The 18,615-nt window shown below is 51.7% G+C and overlaps 1 protein-coding gene across 1 annotated transcript in view; it reads right to left on the bottom strand.

Annotated features, from left to right (window-relative positions):
- Window positions 1-18,615, bottom strand: part of COPS5 (COP9 signalosome subunit 5) — a 29,984-nt gene that overhangs the window by 8,587 nt on the left and 2,782 nt on the right. The window contains exons 3-5 of the mRNA XM_059724027.1: window positions 18,087-18,215; window positions 6,433-6,498; window positions 5,440-5,525 (exon numbers count right to left, since the gene is read on the bottom strand). Of these exons, the coding sequence (XP_059580010.1) occupies window positions 5,440-5,525; window positions 6,433-6,498; window positions 18,087-18,215 (281 nt within the window). The remainder of the gene's footprint in view (window positions 1-5,439; window positions 5,526-6,432; window positions 6,499-18,086; window positions 18,216-18,615) is intronic.

Here is an 18,615-nt window from a genome sequence, read left to right as displayed (position 1 = left end):
GTGATAACTATTCCTATTCTTTACAATTGTCTGTTGCAACAGAACAGGCTATAACAGGGGTTGGCAACCCCTGGCATGTGTACTGAGCATGGCACATGAGGCCATTTTGCTTGGCATGTCGTGACCAGCCCTGGCTCCAGGTAGCTGCTGCCAGCGATGGAGCCTGGACTGCTCCCAGCAGGGCTTGCAGAATCCCTACTGCCCCTTGTGCCCCACAGCAGGGCAGCGCAGCCCACCCTGAGGTGCCCGTGCAGTCGCCGCCAGCATGGAGTGGATGCCGGAGCTGTGCAGCCTGACGCAGCTGTTTGCAGCCTGCCCACTGCTTGCTGCAGCTGCCAAGAGCCCGGGCTGGCTACAAACAGCTGCGCTGGGCTCATCACCTCTGTGTCGGGAGTGGGGGAGAGACCAGGGCTGTGCTGCCTCAGGCCCCTCCCCCACCGCCCACTCCGAGGCATGCCTACACGTGCTAGTGCAGAGCTGATGCCGGAGCCAGGCGCAGCTGTTTGGAGCCTCCCGGATGCAGCCGGCCCCGGCTCTGGGGAGCTGCTGCCAGCTGGGATCCCGGGCTGCTCCCAGCACGCAGCTTGGACGCTGCAAGCCCTGCTGGGAGCAGCCCAGGCTCCAGCAGCTACCCAGAGCTGGGGTAGCTGCTGGCAGCCACAGAGCCCAGGCTGTGGGGCAGGGGCTTTGGGTGGGGGGCAAGGGGCAGTAGGGCTGTGGGGCAGGGGCAAAGGGCACAAGCAGGGCATCCTGCCATGTACCCCTTGCCCTCATTTTGTTTTTCTGCCATGCCAGCACTCCAGCACCTTCCAAGGTAGGCACTGTGGTGTTTTTCGGCACTCCGGCCAAAAACGTTGCCTGCCCCTGGGCTATAAGATCATTGAGGTAACTGCTGCGGTTTGAAGGCTTATTGTACAATGCCCAGATGCCTGCATACAATTATTCCCATATAAGCATAGTAAAGGACTGCTAACATAAAGAAATGTGAAAGGTAGGAATATTAGATAGTGATAATCTTGAGAAAGAAAATATTTATTTTTTGTTATACATCATATAGATTTCATAGACATTAGGGCTGGAAGGGACCTCGGAAGATCATCGAGTCCAGCCCCCCGCCCAAAGGGCAGGGCGTCAGCTGGGGTCATAGGATCCCAGCAAGATAAGCATCCAGTTTCATCTTGAAGGTGTTCAATGAAGGCGCTTGAACCACCTCCGGTGGCAGGCTGTTCCAGACCTTGGGGGCTCGGACAGTAAAGAAATTCTTCCTTATGTCCAGCCTGAAACGATCTTGTAGTAGTTTGTGACCATTCGTCCTCGTCATCCCTTGGGGCGCTCTGGTGAACAAACGTTCCCCCAGATACTGGTGATCACCCCTGATAAACTTGTAGGTGGCCATCAGATCACCCCTGAGCCTGCGCTTTTCCAGGCTAAAGAGCCCCAGGGCTCTCAGCCTGTCATCGTAGGGTCTGCTTCCCTGACCCCTGATCATGCACGTGGCTCTTCTCTGGACTCTCTCAAGCTTCTCCACATCCTTTTTGAATTGTGGAGCCCAAAACTGGACGCAGTACTCCAGCTGCGGCCTCACTAAGGCCGAGTACAGGGGGAGAATGACGTCCCGGGATTTGCTTGAGAAGCATCTATGGATGCAAGCCAGTGTTTTGGTTGCTTTACTAGCCGCAGCATCGCATTGCAGGCTCATGTTCATCTTGTGGTCAATGATGACCCCCAAGTCTCTTTCTTCCATAGTGCTAGCCAAAATAGCACTGCCGAGCCTATAAGGATGCTGCGGGTTTTTTTTCCCAAGGTGGAGAACCTTGCATTTATCGGCGTTGAACACCATCAGATTCTCATCCGCCCACTTGCTGAGCCTGTCCAGGTCAGCCTGGATCACCCGCCTGTCTTCTGGTGTGGATGCTTTGCCCCAAAGTTTGGTGTCATCGGCGAACTTGGCCAGTCCGCTTCTGACTCCAGTGTCCACATCATTAATGAAGATGTTGAACAGTATGGGTCCAAGGACAGAGCCCTGGGGGACCCCACTGGTCACAGGACACCACGATGAGTGACTTCCATCAATTACTACCCTCTCGGTCCAACCCCGGAGCCAATTTTCCAGCCAGTGGATCGTGGGGGACCCAAGGCGACAATTGGCCAGTTTCTCCAAGAGACGATCATGGGACACCAGATCGAAGGCTTTTTTGAAGTCAAGATATATGACATCAGTCTCTTCTCCCTTGTCCAGGTGATAGGTCACCTGGTCATAGAAGGAAATGAGATTGGTCAAGCAAGACCTACCCGCAACAAACCCGTGCTGGCTATCCCTTAAGATGTTGGCGTCGGCCAGTCCATTAAGGATGGCCTCCTTAATAAACTTTTCTAAGATCTTCCCCGGGATAGAAGTCAGGCTGATGGGCCTATAGTTAGCCGGATCCACTTTCCTCCCTTTCTTGAAGATAAGCACCACGTTGGCCTTCTTCCAGTCTTCGGGCACTACACCAGAGCGCCAAGAGTTTTCAAAGATCCGCGCTAGAGGCTGGGCTATGATGCTCGCCAGCTCCTTGAGTACCCTGGGGTGAAGATTGTCAGGGCCGGCTGACTTGAAGGTATCCAGCTTCTCAAGATGTTCCTTCACAAAGTCAGCATTAATGGAGGGCAGGGGATCACCCTCACCCGGACTTCCCGGCCCTGTAGCGGGCACGGGCGTCCCATGGGGCTGATGAAAGACTGACGCAAAGTACCTATTTAATAGGTTGGCTTTTTCCAGGGCGTCAGTTGTCAGTTGCCCCATCTGGTTCAGCAGGGGTCCAACGTTGCCCCTGCTTTTCCTCCGGCTCCCCACATATAATCTTTTCTATTCATATTACAAAATTCCAAAAGGAAGGAAGGGCAGCTGGAAGGCAGGCTTTTAACACTTTTCTTTTTTTAAATAAAGACCCAGTTCAAAAAGGCCTCTAGTAACCTAACTCCTATTTAAGAATCCAACCAGTGAAATCTATAGCGTTAAAATATTATGGATTCAACATCAGCTGAAGAGTATACTACTTTCTCTCATTAGTGGGAATGCATAAACATTTAGGTAAATATTTAGAAGGAACTCCTTTTCTTCCCTTCTCCCAGCCCATATTCCTAACAACAAAGGAAAACTACAAGACGTTTTGAGACTATATTCTCTCAAGAAACTGATAAGCCACAATAGAAGTAAGAAGAAAAGGAACCTGTTTCATTTTTCTGATTTAAAAAAATATTTCTTGCAACCAAAATCTTAGGAGGCTCCTGGAGGGTGGAGGCTGCTGGAGGGTATGATGACCCCACAAACAGCATGTTAAGGTAGAATATAAAAAAACAGAACCTGCAAGGGAAAACAGTTCAAGTCTATAAAGTACTGTTTCTACGTTGCTTAAAATAAACTTTTATTAAATAAAACTAGCAAACTTCCCGTCAAGCATGATTTGGGGGGGGTGGGGGGGTGTCGTGCAGAGAGAGAGAGAGGCCTATGTCACTCACCTCCCCCACCTTGGGTTGGGGTCCAGCTTCCCCCCCTTCCCTCTTGGTCTAGGCCTGCTCCCTCCCTTCCCCACCTGCTGCTTTGGGCCTAGGCTCGTTCCCCCTCTTCCCCCCACCTCATTGTTTTGGGTCCAGTTCCCTCCCACTGCTTCGGGTGTGGGCCATGCACCACAGCATCCCCTGCCATTCAACCCTGCACTGCCTCTGCCTCCCAGGAACAAGGGGGGTGGGGGAGGGGGAGGAAGGGAGCTCACACACGGAGGTGGCTGATGGTGGTGGGTGGTAGCAGCCAGCAGCACGCTGACACTGGTAATCCCTCCTCCCCTTCCTGCTCCCCTCTTTCCCACCACCTCCCCCTCCCTGCTGACGTGCATGCATGTTTGTGTGTGTGTGGGAGGGGGGCCGCTCCGGCCCCTGGCTCCAAGGAGCAAGGTTGGGGGGGGGGGGGGGGCCCAGGCACTGAGGCTAGCTCTGGCCCCTCAATCTCCTCTGTCATGGCAGCGTTCGGGGGGGGCTGGGAGGCCAGCACTGTGCTGCCAGCTCCCCGTACCGCCACCGCCTGGGGGGGGGGGCAGCATGGGCGGCACCAGGCCAGCATTGCTGCCTCCCCCCCAGCTCCAGCCCCTTAGTCCCTGCTGTCATGGCAGTGGTCCGCTGTGCGTCTATCTGTGCAGAGCACAGAGCACTCAGATTGGCTGCCGAGACAACCAATCACAGTGCAAATAAAGCGTTATAAACAGACAGGCAGACAAAGGCTTTTATAATATTAGAATTATTATTTTGGAAAAGTGAACCCAAGAGAGAACTTTGTGTTTCAGATGGAATTTAAATTAAGCTAGTCTGATGAGTTTTCTACTTTTAAATCTCCAATTATTTAACTGTCAACTTTATCCAGTCAAAATCAGCAATGCATCATACTTTATTTTTTTGGCCTGTTTAAACTTTGTCATTGCACACAATTTCATCTTGAATAGTGTAAGTTCTTATTTAAATAGAACAGATCCACTAACCTATTAACATTAATATACTGACCCAGCTCAATTTTCAGGAACTATTTAATTCATTAGGAAAACAATGTATTTGCAAGTAAACACTAATTCAAAGCAATTCAATTATTTAATGAGCAAGAGAAACAAAAAAATAAATAAGAAAGAGACAGAAATTAAAGATATGAGTGCTATCAAGCAGTCTATTTTCAGAGGACATTACAGCTGGATATCAATGATTAACTATATTATACCAGCACTTTGTTCACCTAAAATAACCAGAAATTATTTTGCTTTAACATTTCCATTGCAATTTTGCTCTTAAAATTAGAGTGCTTTTTACAAATATTAACGAATTTAACCCCAATATTGTGATGCAGGGAAACACCTCAGTTTTCAGTTGGTAAAAAAACTGATTTGCCTAAGGAAAGTGTTGGGAATTTCCAATCCCTAGTTCTACATCTTCATCACTTGACAAGGAAAAAGATGAACTAATATGCAAAAGGAAGGATATCTCATTTAAAAACAAACAAACAAACAAAAAGAACCTCAAAACCAAAAACACATGGAGACTGTGCATGTATGTGTGTAGTCATTAAACTATATAACCAACTTGAAAAAATAAAGTATATGGTAACATGCTAAATTAATTTTTTTCATGTAATTCCAAAAGTAAAGCTTTAGACATTTCTCAAATGTTTCTCATTTGTACACTTATCTGTTAAATGCTTTTTTCAGCATTAATGTCAATATTAATAATTAATTAGGCACTGGCACTTCCATTCAGGGGTGTTCAGAAACTAGCTGTTTTGACTCAGCTGCCTCAGTGTCTTCATTTGGTCCCTCAGTCTTTAAAATAGGGTTCCATAAAGCACGAATGAAAAACAACATTTTTTCCACAAAGCTAGTAGCATCACAGCCTTCTACTATAGCTAACTTCTGAGGTACTTACTGTTTACAGTGCACACCAAAGTCTTCTATTTTATTAAGTGGAATAGTCTGGTACTCGGAAGGACCTTCATCTGGAGGTTTATAGCCCTGCCAAGGTTACACATGTATAAAACATACCACATAAGTGAAAAAAGTACTTTTTTATACTGAAGTCTTTTTAAGACCAATTGCAAATGTTTTAATTTAGCATAAAGAAAACAACTTCTGAAAACGGATGGCCCAATGGACCTGCTAATAGATTCTGGAATCTTCTTGGGTACGTGATTCATATCTGATTTGAGTAAATAATCAATAATAATCTGACGGAAGCAAGTTGGTGGTTTCAGTCCAGTTCCTGTTGGATATAGCTTGTAAATAGGCATCTTTGGGCAAGGTGATAAGAGTACTCCTAGAAGTGATCCAATCCCACCCCAACCCAGGGGAGGACTGAAAAATATTAAATTCCTTGGAAAGAAGTCTAGAAGTTACCCCTCTGAATCTAACATACCAAAGAAGAGTATTTAATAGGACAGCACAGATTTTCATTGTTTATAGATTACACTGAGTTACTTTACATTGAAATCAGACTCTTTATCAACATTATTTTTCTTCTAGGATAAATATGCATATACTGATATTTTAATGTAGATAAAAGCATTTCTGAAAAATACTTTTTTCTGAAAAAGCATTTTGAGGAATACAAAAGCCAGATCCAATTATGAGTTATTCATGTTTAACAGGTGTAGGTGGTAGCCGTGTTGGTCTAAGGACATAGGCAGACAAGGTTCTTTGGGTGAATCTGATACCTTTTATTAGACCAACTTAAATAGTTGGAAAACAATTATTAAGCAAGCTTTCGGGTTCAAAAACCCTTCGTCAGGCTAAGGAAGTTTCAGCAGTTGGTGTGTGCTCTTCCTGGATGGAATGTTTAACAGGGATCCTTACTTAAGGGTCTGTACATATAATTAAAATACAGTTCAGTAATCGGGTAATTTTATTAGTCTCAACTGTTTACCTTGGGATATGTTCTAAATGCTCCAAGATTTACTTTTCCAGCCGATATCGTTCGTGTTGGATCAATCTGTAAAAATACAGGTAATATTCACTATGAATAGTTGGTATCATTTTTTAAGTTTACAGTTCTTAGACGGAAACACTAACTTGAAAAATTCTTGTTACTTTGTTATAAAGAACCGTATCTTTGTTACTGACATCAAATTGAGTTCTCATTACAGCATAATACAGTAGAGTATGAGTAACTTCTCACTAGCCACTCTAAAATTAATTTATTCACAGCATACCTGAATGGAATGGTTAGCAGGCATCTCAGCAAACCCTTTATTATCCCCGCGGCTGCGCGAGCCGCCATTACGTCGGCTCTGGCAACAGCTGTTCACCGCGCGGCGAACAGCTGAGCCAATCCCAGCGGCCGGAGCGGCCGCTGCGGGAGGATTCAAAAACGCCGACAGGACAGGGAGAGAGGGAGAGCCAGGGGGAGAGAGTACGGGTGCGCGGCCCGTGCTGCAGGTTCTTGCACGGAGCGTCGAGGACCCCGCCTGCACGTCTCAAGCAGGCAGTATAGGCAGGAGCGGGACGCCTTTCGCCAGCGGCCAGGCGAGAGGCGGTCAGAGAGTGCACGCTGAGGCACTCTCTCTGCTGCGTCCTGAAGCGGCAGCCGCACAGGAAGCAGGGGAGTGCCCTGCGGACAGGAGGAAAGGGGAGATAGCAGAGGCCCCAGGAGGGGGCTGGAACCAGGGGAAGCAACCACCAGCTCCCCCTGGTCCGGAGGAGTGTTATCTATAAGGGAAGAGAAAGGAGAAACCCCTCTCTGCAGGAGAGGGGAACGACCGAGAACCGGGGAACCGGTCAGAGGCCATCATACTGGGCCTGGCAACATCTGAAGGACATCGCCCAGCGGCTGGCGTGTGGACGGGGTGTAGGGGAGACGGAGCCCCGTGGATCACCGCGTCTGATAACCGTGAGTACCACAGCCTATCGGGAGGCCCCACCCAGGATAAAGAGCTCCACTGGAGACTCCTCCAAAGGTAATTGAGTACATCCAAGTCGTGGCAGGTGAGTTGAGGGGAGGGGCCACACCCCGATAGGTCAGACGGAGCGAGGCGCAGGCTCCGCAGTGGTGCATTGGCCGGGAACTACATCATTCTCGTATGGTGGTGAAGGGACAGTGTCCCGACCCGGGACCCGACAGCGATGCAACAGCCCGCCCTCGCGCCCACGGAGCTGCTTACGCAGGCTATCCAGGCCATAGGGCAGGTGCTGGCAGTGCAGCAACAACAGAGCGCACACCAGCAGGAGTGGATACAGTGAAATGCTGCTTTATTTAAAATGCCCCGGATGACTAGGGAGGACGACCCAGAAGCTTATATCGAGGCATTCGAGAGGACAGCCGTCCAGACAGGGCTAGACCGTGGTCAGTGGGGCCACCACCTGGGGGCGCTGGTGATAGATCAGGCCCAAGCGGCCTACCGAGCGCTATCGAGGGACGAAGCTCGTGATTACGAGACAGTGAAAGTGGCAATCCTCTACAGGCTTGAGATTTCACCAGAAAGTCATTGCCAGGCCTTTAGAGCCCGAAAGTCCAAGGAGGCCAGGCGACCCCGGGGGTTGTTGCAAGCTCTAAGGGACTCGCTTAACAAATGGTTGCCAGCTGGCAAGTTTGACCAGGCGGGCGTGATGGACCAGATCCTGTTAGAACAATTCCTATGGGATTTGGAAGAGGATGCCCAGAGGTGGGTATGCAGACACCAGCCGCAAACTAGCAAAGAGGCACTTCGCTTGGCGGAGGCTTTTGCGAATTCAGAAAGGGAACGGGGATACGGACGAGGGCCCCGAGGCACGAAAGAGGGACCCACAAGTGAAGGGGAAAGGCGAACGGTCCCCAAACAAGGGCCACCGAAAGGGGTGGTGTGTTACCGCTGTGGGCAAACCGGACACATCTCCCGTGAATGTGGGGAAGGCCTGAGCGAGCTGAGCCGCACCCCTACAGGATATCCACCCTCCCGGGACAGAGGCAAAGAGACAGAGAGAGGGGAACCCATGGATTGCAGTTTTGGGTCGGCAACCCAGAACGAGGGATGGAACCGGCCCGTAGTAACCGCATGGGTTGGAGACAGGATGGTTAAGGCCACATTGGACACGGGGTGTTCCCACTCCCTACTTCGGGCAGACCTCGCTCCACAGAGGGAACGAAAGAGTGACGGGCCCCTGACGATGACCTGCATACTAGGGGGGGAGATGCGGTTCCAGACTTGCTATGTCCCGCTTAGGGTAATGGAGTTTAGCGGAGAGCTCCGAGCGGGAATTGCCCCGACCCTGGCACGCGAGATGATACTAGGCCGAGAATGGGGCCCATTCTATACCGTCCTTGAGTGAGCGAGGGCTACGCAGGAGGCAAGGAACCAGATCAAGAGGGGCGACGGGTGGGCCGGCGAGGGCACAGCCCGTCGCAACGAGACTATGACAGGCGACATCGACCTGGAACAGTTCGTGAGCGCGGCCCAATTTCGTAGGGCACAACATGAGGACCTGGAACTGCAGCGGATGTGGGACGCTGACCCCAGGGAAGGACCCTCCCAGGGGCGTCCCAGCTTCGAGGTAACAGGGGGGCTACTATATCGGGTCCAACGGGGTGAGGAGGGTACGATACGGGGGAGACAATTAGTGGTCCCGACCTCACTCTGCAAAGCGGTGTGGAGACTGGCCCATGACTCACCCCTGGGTGGCCATCTGGGACGTAACAAGACCCGGGCGAGACTGGTCCAAGAATTCTTTTGTCCTCATCTCCAAGAGGATGTGGAAAGGTGGGGGGCCGCATGCCCAGAGTGTCAGAGGGCCCAGGAATGGAAGGCCCCAAGGGCACCCCTGAAGCCCATGCCCATAGTGGAGACACCATTCTCGCGGGTCGCCCTGGATATAGTAGGACCCCTCCCCAGGTCTCATAACGGATACCAATATATCCTGGTGATGATAGATTATGCCACCCGTTTCCCAGATGCCGTGCCCCTAAGGTCCATAAATGCCACTCGGGTAGTGGAGGAACTTCTTAAGTGGATAGCACGGGTGGGCATACCTCGGGAGATCCTCACGGACCAGGGAACAAACTTTATGTCTGGGGTAATGAAGGCTTTATGCAAGACCCTCGGCATCACCCAACTAAAGACCTCGGTCTACCATCCCCAAACTAACGGTTTGGTAGAAAGGTTAAATGGGACCATCAAGCGGATGCTCAGGCGGTGTGCCCAGGAAGACCCGCGGAGGTGGGATACCATCTTGACACCCCTGCTGTTCGCCCTAAGGGACGCGCCGCAGGAGTCAACCCAATACTCCCCATTTCAGTTGGTGTATGGCCATAGCCCCCGGGGACTGCTACAAACCGTAAGGGAAGAGTGGGAGAAGCCAATAGGCTTGGGGGTATCGGCGGAGAGGTATCAGGAGGAGCTACAAGATTGAATCTCCACGGCCCAACGGATTGCCAGGCAAAACCTGAGGGATGCCCAAGGCATACAGGAAAGGCGTTACAATCAGAAGACAAAAATGCGGACGTTGCAGCCAGGGGACAAAGTTCTGGTATCGCTGCCAACCTCCTCCAGCAAACAGCTGGCTATGTGGCAGGGGCCATTTACCATGGTGAGACAAGTAGGGCCCGTGGATTATGAATTGCTTAAACCAGGTCACCGCCGGGAGCGACAGATTTACCATGTAAATCTGCTCAAAGAGTGGAAAACTCCCCAGGGCTGGTTGGCCTTAGATGAGGATACAAAGGAGGACCTGGGACCAATGTGTCTCGGGTTAAGGAGACCCGGGAAGGAGGGAGCAGTACAGATGGGCAAGGAGTTGGGCCACCACCAACAGCAGGAATTACTAGCTTTGATAGAGGAATTTAGGGCAGTGTTCCGAGAGATCCCGGGGCGAGTAACGGGAGTAGAACATGAAATCAGGACCCCTCAGGACGCACTGGTGAGGGAGAGATGGAGGCCGATACTGCAGCGGTGGCAACAGGAAATACGACAAGAGATTATGAGAATGCAAGAACAAGGGATTATCCGACCGTCCCGCAGTCCATGGCGGAGCCCCATAGTCCCTGTCGTCAAACCGGATGGGTCTTTGCGCATATGTATAGACTACAGGAAGCTCAATGCCCTGACTACGTTTGATGCCTTTCCGATGCCACACGTCACGCACCTCGTGGAGAAAATCGGGGAAGCACAGTATATATCCACGCTTGATTTGGCAAAGGGATATTGGCAGATCCCAATGCGACCCGCGGATTGTGCCAAAACGGCCTTCGGGAACCCATGGGGCCTATTCGAATTTACGCGGATGCCCTTTGGCCTCAACGGAGCAGCTGCAATGTTTCAGAGGTTAATGGACAACCTATTGGCACCCCACGCAGCATACGCGGCGGCATACATTGATGACATCATATTTTCGGCCAGCTGGCGACAACACCTCCAAGACCTCAGAGCAGTCCTGGGGGAACTCCGAGCAGCAGGGCTGACCACCAACCCGAAGAAATGTAAACTGGCGGGGAAAGAAACAGCATACCTAGGGTTTCGTGTAGGCCGAGGGACAGTTCGGCCACTCACCGATAAGATTGAGGCTATAAGGCAGTTCCAGGAACCGAGAACCCGCAAACAACTGCGTTCCTTCTTGGGACTTGTTAACTATTATCGACGATTTATACCCTGCTTCGCGACGCTCGCCACGCCACTTACTGACGCGTTAGCTGGGAAATCTGTGACGCCACTGAAATGGACACCGGGGATGCGAAAAAGCTTCCAGAATTTGAAAGAAGCAATGCGCCATGACGTTGTCGTGCACACGCCTAACTTTAACGCCCCTTTCGTTTTACAGACGGATGCATCAGGACGGGTGCTGGGAGCAGTGTTACTGCAGAAACACGGGCAGGAGGAACGCCCAATTGCCTTTGCCAGCAGGAAACTCAGTCAGGCAGAAACCAGGTATGCCACCATCGAAAGGGAGTGCCTGGCAATACGCTGGGCAATAGAATATTTTAAGTACTACCTGATGGGGAGGGAATTCGTGGTAGTAACAGACCACGCACCACTACAGTGGTTAACACAGAAACAGAGCATGAACACCAGGATCACCCGCTGGGCTTTGGCTTTACAGCCATTCAAATTCACGGTGATACACCGTCCAGGCCGAGATAACTTTGTGGCTGACTTCTTGTCCAGGTGCGGAGGCACAGACGACGCAGAGGACGGTACGGGCCACATCCATAGGGAGGAGCTGCAGGTGACACAGGCCGTCACAAGAGAAAATCAGCCGCCACAAGGCAACTTAAGGGGGGAGGTCTGTGGCGGCGAAGCGCCCCCACAGGCGAGTGAGGGGGAGAAGAGGGGGCCCACAGACCCTAGACCCCGAGAGCAAGCCCCCAGAAGGGCATACGTACCGGCAGAGGGGCAGCGGGAGGAAGAGCCGCCGCCGCGGCCGCAGCCACGTGAGCCGACATTACTGCGGGAGGATTAAAAAATGCCGACAGGACAGGGAGAGAGGGAGAGCCAGGGGGAGAGAGTACGGGTGCGTGGCCCGTGCTGCAGGCTCTCGCACGGAGCGTCGAGGACCCCGCCTGCACGTCTCAAGCAGGCAGTATAGGCAGGAGCGGGACGCCTTTCGCCAGCGGCCAGGCGAGAGGCGGTCAGAGAGTGCACGCTGAGGCACTCTCTCTGCTGCGTCCTGAAGCAGCAGCTGCATAGGAAGCAGGGGAGTGCCCTGCGGACGGGAGGAAAGGGGAGATAGCAGAGGCCCCAGGAGGGGGCTGGAACCAGGGGAAGCAACCACCAGCTCCCCCTGGTCCGGAGGAGTGTTATCTATAAGGGAGGAGAAAGGAGAAACCCCTCTCTGCAGGAGAGGGGAACGACCGAGAACCGGGGAACCGGTCAGAGGCCATCATACTGGGCCTGGCAACATCTGAAGGACATTGCCCAGCGGCTGGCGTGTGGATGGGGTGTAGGGGAGACGGAGCCCCGTGGATCACCGTGTCCGATAACCGTGAGTACCACCGCCTATCGGGAGACCCCTCCGAAGGTAATTGAGTACATCCAAGTCGTGGCAGGCGAGTTGAGGGGAGGGGCCACACCCCGATAGGTCAGACGGAGCGAGGCGCAGGCTCCACAGGCCTATTACATCATCTAACTTTTGATGTGGATATGGGAAGGAAGGAATGCAGGAATGCGGATGAGTTTACTAATTCGTTGTGCAGTTTAGCTATCAGAGTGAAAGTTGAAGCCACTTCCAACATTTCACTGATAAATGATACAACAACATAACAGAACTTGGCCCCAAATTCTGCTGCCTTTTAGACAGATAGAGCAAAACTTAACAGCCAAGTGACATCTTGGGATACTTACAAAGATTTTAGGTTCTACTCCACCACATGCTTCTCTGTTTGCTTTCTCAGGATGCTTGGAAGGGATCTGTTTCCAGCCCCTTATACTCTGTTATGATTTGATTCTTATCTGGAAAAGCATGCAACTCCCTGTGAGGCCCCCAAATGACAGTCACAGGAAAGCCATAGTTACAAATTATCTGATGTCAGAGCCAGGAAGAAAATAAGCCAGAGGGAGTCAAGTTTTGTGAAGATGCACAATGCTGCACAGACATGACCCTAGATTCCCACCCCACTCAATGTTCCTGCATTCTGCACTTAAAAATCAATCACTAGATAAAATGAACAGACAGCAATAGGGGGCAGCAGCAGCTGATCCCCCGAAGGTAAGTGGGGAGGAGGGACCCAGCACAGCTGAGCCGGATCCGGAGGGGAAGCCCCCCGGGTCCCATATAGCTGAGCCGGTAGGGAGCCGCGCTCCCGAGCCGCGCGAACAGAGCGCGCAAACAGGCGCGCTCTGTAAGAGCACGCCGGCGTTTGCGCGGGCGTTCGCACCGGAGGGCGGGCTGGGAGGGCCAGGAGTGGGACTCCTGTAGAGGTAGGGAGTAGACACCGCACAGGTCTACAAACAGCAGCCTGTAGAATGGTGTCTACGAGGAGTGCTGCTAGGGCCTCTGCCCAGGGGGACAAGGCTACCCGGGGCAGGTCTGAGGCCTCCACCCAGACCGAGCCCATGGGGGAGCTGGTGTCCCCCTACCTCCTGGCCTGTGGGGTATCCCCAGCAGGGCCGGGGGGGGCAGAGATTGGGGGCCCCCACACCTGTCCGGCAGATGCCCGTCTTAGGGCTCTGGAGGCGCAGGTGAGGGAGCTCCGGGAGGAGGTTGGCAGGCTGAGGGGGATCAGGGAGGCGGAGGATGAAATTGATAATTATTTCCTTTCCCTGCAGGCCCAGGCACCAAAGGAAGAAGCACCCCGGGGAATACCCTCCACAGCAGAGTGGCAGACAGTCACAGCCAGGACCGGAGCAGCACGCAGCGAACCGGTACCAGCTTCTCCAGTCCGACTGGTGAACAGGTACGAGGCCCTGGCGACCCTGCAGGAGATGGAAGGGGAGGAGGAAACCCTTGAGCAAGAAGAAACACCACGTTCTTCACACTCCGAACAGATCAAGAGATCCACGATGACCCAGAGGAGGAGGCGATGAGTGCTCGTCATAGGAGACTCCATCCTGAGAGGTACGGAAGGACGCATCTGTCGCCAGGACCCCTCGGCACGAGAGGTATGCTGCCTCCCTGGAGCAAAGATTCGGGATGTGACGGAGGTAATCCAGGCCAGGATCAAGCCCACCGATTATTACCCCATGGTCCTAGTCCATGTGGGTACTAATGATGCGGCCAGGAGAACCCCCGATCACCTGATGGCGGACTACTGTGCTCTGGGTGGTGTGCTGAAGGAGTTCGGTGCCCAGGTGGTTTTCTCTTCCATCCTACCAGTGACCGGACGAGGAAGACGGCAGGAGAACTGCATCAGAGACCAACTGGCGGCTTCGGCAGTGGTGTCTCGAGGCAGGCTTCGGCTTCCTGGACAATGACCCGCACGTCACGACGAGGGACATGCTCAGCTGGGATGGGCTTCACCTGTCCCCCAAAGGTAAGCGTGTGTTTTCTACTAGGTTGGCAGATCTCCTCCGGGGGGCTTTAAACTAGGCTCGTCGGGGGGAGGGGATTACGAGGGCAGGGGAAGCTGTGGACCACCAAACCATGTGGCACCCACAAGGACAGCCCAGCCCGAAGAAGGAGTACATTGGGAACCTGAAAGCCATGGGGAGGCCAGCACTACAGAACAGGTAAGAAACAAGAAGGTAAGAAACAATGGGTCCCATGGGACTCGGAGCGGGGGGGCAGCAAAGGCACCAGTCGCAGGGCTCAAGTGCCTATATACTAATGCTAGGAGCATGGGGAACAAGCAGGATGAACTAGCGCTCCTGCTTGCACTAAACACCTATGACTTAGTGGGGCTAACAGAGACCTGGTGGGATTCATCCCATGACTGGGAGGTACATATTGAGGGCTATAGATTGTATAGAAAGGACAGGTCGGGGAAGAAAGGGGGGGGGGGGTTGCACTTTATGTCAGTGAGCAATACACATCAACCCTCATCAAGACAGAATCCGAGGTTGAGGAAGTAGAAGGATTGTGGGTTAGGCTACATGGGGGGCAAGGAGAAAGGGATTTGGTGGTAGGGGTCTGCTACAGACCCCCACACCAAGGGGAAGAAATAGATGCGGGGCTCCTGAGGCAACTCTCGGAGACCATAAAAGCTAAAGAGGCGGTAGTCATGGGGGACCTAAACTACCCGGACACCTGCTGGGAGACGCAGACAGCAAGGTCCCATCGCTCACGCAGGTTTCTAACCTGTGTACAGGACCTCCACCTGACACAGGAGGTGCATGGTCCCACTAGGGGGAATGCCATACTGGATCTGGTATTGGCAACGGGAGATGACATGATAGGGGACCTCCAGATCGGTAGCCATTTGGGAGACAGTGATCACCTTATAATAGAATTCAACATAAGACGGCGAGTGGGTAAGGTAACTAGTAGGGTGAAAGTGCTAGACTTTAGGAAAGCTGATCTCAATGCACTCAGGCGATTAGTCAAGGAAGCACTGCAGAGTAGGAGTTTTGATGGGATGGGAGCCCAAGAAGGGTGGCTGTGCCTAAAGGAAACGATCCTTCGGGCACAAAGCAAGACGATCCCCGAGCGAGGCAAAAGAGGGAAAGGGGCCAGGAGGCTTCCATGGCTGACCAGAGAAATCCAGGGCAGCCTAAGGGCCAAAAGGGGAGCACATAAAAAGTGGAAACAGGGTGAGATCACTAAAGATGAATATACCTCCTCTGCTCGTGCTTGTAGGGAGGCAGTTAGGCGGGCCAAAGCTACCATGGAGCTGAGGATGGCAACCCAAGTAAAGGACAACAAGAAATTGTTTTTTAGATATATTGGGAGTAAAAGGAAGGCCCAGGGAGGAATAGGACCACTGCTAAATGGGCAGAAACAATTGGTGACAGATAGGGGGGACAAGGCTGAACTCCTCAACGAGTTCTTTGCCTCAGTGTTCCTAAGTGAGGGGCACGACAAGTCTCTCACTGGGGTTGTAGAGAGGCAGCAGCAAGGCGCCAGACTTCCATACGTAGATCCTGAGGTGATGCAGAGTCACTTGGAAGAACTGGATGCCTTTAAGTCGGCAGGCCCGGATGGGCTCCATCCGAGGGTGCTGAAGGCACTGGCCAACATCACTGCAGACCCACTGGTGGGAATATTCGAATGCTCGTGGCGCACGGACCAAGTCCCGGAGGACTGGAAAAGGGCTAACGTGGTGCCCATTTTCAAAAAGGGGAGGAAGGAGGACCCGGGCAACTATAGGCCGGTCAGTCTCACCTCCATCCTTGGTAAAGTCTTTGAAAAAATTATCAAGGCTCACATTTGTGAGAGCCCGGCAGGGCAAATTATGCTGAGGGGAAACCAGCATGGGTTTGTGGCGGGCAGATCATGCCTGACCAACCTAGTCTCTTTCTATGACCAGGTTACGAAACGCCTGGACACAGGAGGAGGGGTGGATGTCGTATACTTAGACTTCAGGAAGGCCTTCGATACGGTATCCCACCCCATACTGGTGAACAAGTTAAGAGGCTGTGATGTGGATGACTGCACAGTCCGGTGGGTGGCGAATTGGCTAGAGAGTCGCACCCAAAGAGTCGTGGTAGATGGGTCGGTTTCGACCTGGAAGGGTGTGGGCAGTGGGGTCCTGCAGGGTTCGGTCCTTGGACCGATACTCTTTAATGTCTTCATCAGCGACTTGGACGAGGGAGTGAAATGTACTCTGTCCAAGTTTGCAGATGACACAAAGCTATGGGGAGAAGTGGACACGCCGGAGGGCAGGGAACAGCTGCAGGCAGACCTGGATAGGTTGCACAAGTGGGCAGAAAACAACAGGATGCAGTTCAACAAGGAGAAATGCAAAGTGCTGCACCTAGGGTGGAAAAATGTCCAGCACACCTACAGCCTAGGGAATGACCTGCTGGGTGGCACAGAGGTGGAAAGGGATCTTGGAGTCCTAGTGGACTCCAAGAGGAACATGAGCCGGCAGTGTGACGAAGCCATCAGAAAAGCCAATGGCACTTTATCGTGCATCAGCAGATGCATGACGAATAGGTCCAGGGAGGCGATACTTCCCCTCTATAGGGCGCTGGTCAGACCGCAGTTGGAGTACTGCGTGCAATTCTGGGCGCCACACTTCAAGAAGGATGCGGATAACCTGGAGAGGGTCCAGAGAAGGGCAACTCGTATGGTCAAGGGCCTGCAGACCAAGCCCTACGAGGAGAGACTAGAGAAACTGGACCTTTTCAGCCTCCGCAAGAGAAGGTTGAGAGGCAACCTTGTGGCTGCCTATAAGTTCATCACGGGGGCACAGAAGGGAATTGGTGAGGATTTATTCACCAAGGCGCCCCCGGGGGTTACAAGAAACAATGGCCACAAGCTAGCAGAGAGCAGATTTAGACTGGACATTAGGAAGAACTTCTTCACAGTTCGAGTGGCCAAGGTCTGGAACGGGCTCCCAAGGGAGGTGGTGCTCTCCCCTACCCTGGGGGTCTTCAAGAGGAGGTTAGATGAGTATCTAGCTGGGGTCATCTAGACCCAGCACTCTTTCCTGCTTATGCAGGGGGTCGGACTTGATGATCTATTGAGGTCCCTTCCGACCCTAACATCTATGAATCTATGAAAATGTAGGCTCCTCCCGGCTTGCCTTCTTTGTGGCTTCACAAATCGCCCCTCTTGGCTGCCCAACAGACCAAGCTTCAAGAAGTAGGATAGCAAGATGCTCTTAGCCCTGTTTATCCTACACCTTTGTGGGAAGTGTGAGATGTAGATCTAAATCCCATCCCTTGGCTGCGGAGAGCCTAGAACATGAATCTCCAAGTCCCTAGATAGATGCCCTAGTCATAAGGCTATTGGGTCAAAAGGAGGGAAGCCACATCTCCAGTTTATAAAGCATACAGCAAATGTTAAGACCAATGAAACAGCTGTTTTTTACCATCATCTTGGCCATGCAGATAGCCAAAAAACTCGACAAGGGAAAATACCGAACTGAAGCTTGAATATTATCCCTCCATAAAACAAAGTAAGATAGCATTAGCAGGTTAGCTGACAGTAAGAAAACTCAACATAAACATAAATGAAGTCTAATTATTGCATCATGTTATCAGTTTACCAAGTGCTCAGTTAACATCTAATACTTACAACCACTGCTACAAAAGGTTCCTGAAATTGCTGATTAAGCATCTGAGTACTGACATCAATCCCTGAAAGCCAGCAGCCATAGCCAGGGTGACTGTGATACCAGCCAATTGCATTTTCTAGACGACCAACCTAACAAACGTGAAGGAAAAGAAGGTGTATTGTTAACGTCTCCACATAAAATTAAAGTTTCAGCTGCCCTCTTTTGGACTTTTCACATACTGCAGATATTTTTCCTTCCCTGTAACGTATCTACTTACTGTTTCTTTAAACTTGGTGTAGAATTGTCAGTAAAAAACTTGAGCCTTATTTTGCAATATATTTTTTAAGAAAGTCGTAGTACAGCTCATGACTACAATGAAAGGTATATCTTGATACTTGGCAATCATCAGCTACTTTGCTCCTCCATACATCATCTAAGATATAATCTTTTGGATTCATACCATGCAATCAATTTTGTCAAATGTACACCATAACAAGCAATTAAAAATCCTTAAAACAATAATGGAAGACAGAACATGCAAGAGATAAG

Source organism: Alligator mississippiensis, chromosome 3, assembly GCF_030867095.1.
Source record: "Alligator mississippiensis isolate rAllMis1 chromosome 3, rAllMis1, whole genome shotgun sequence".
Taxonomy (NCBI): domain Eukaryota; kingdom Metazoa; phylum Chordata; order Crocodylia; family Alligatoridae; genus Alligator; species Alligator mississippiensis.
Note: the sequence above shows the minus strand (reverse complement) of the source record. Positions and strands in the feature narration are given on the sequence as shown.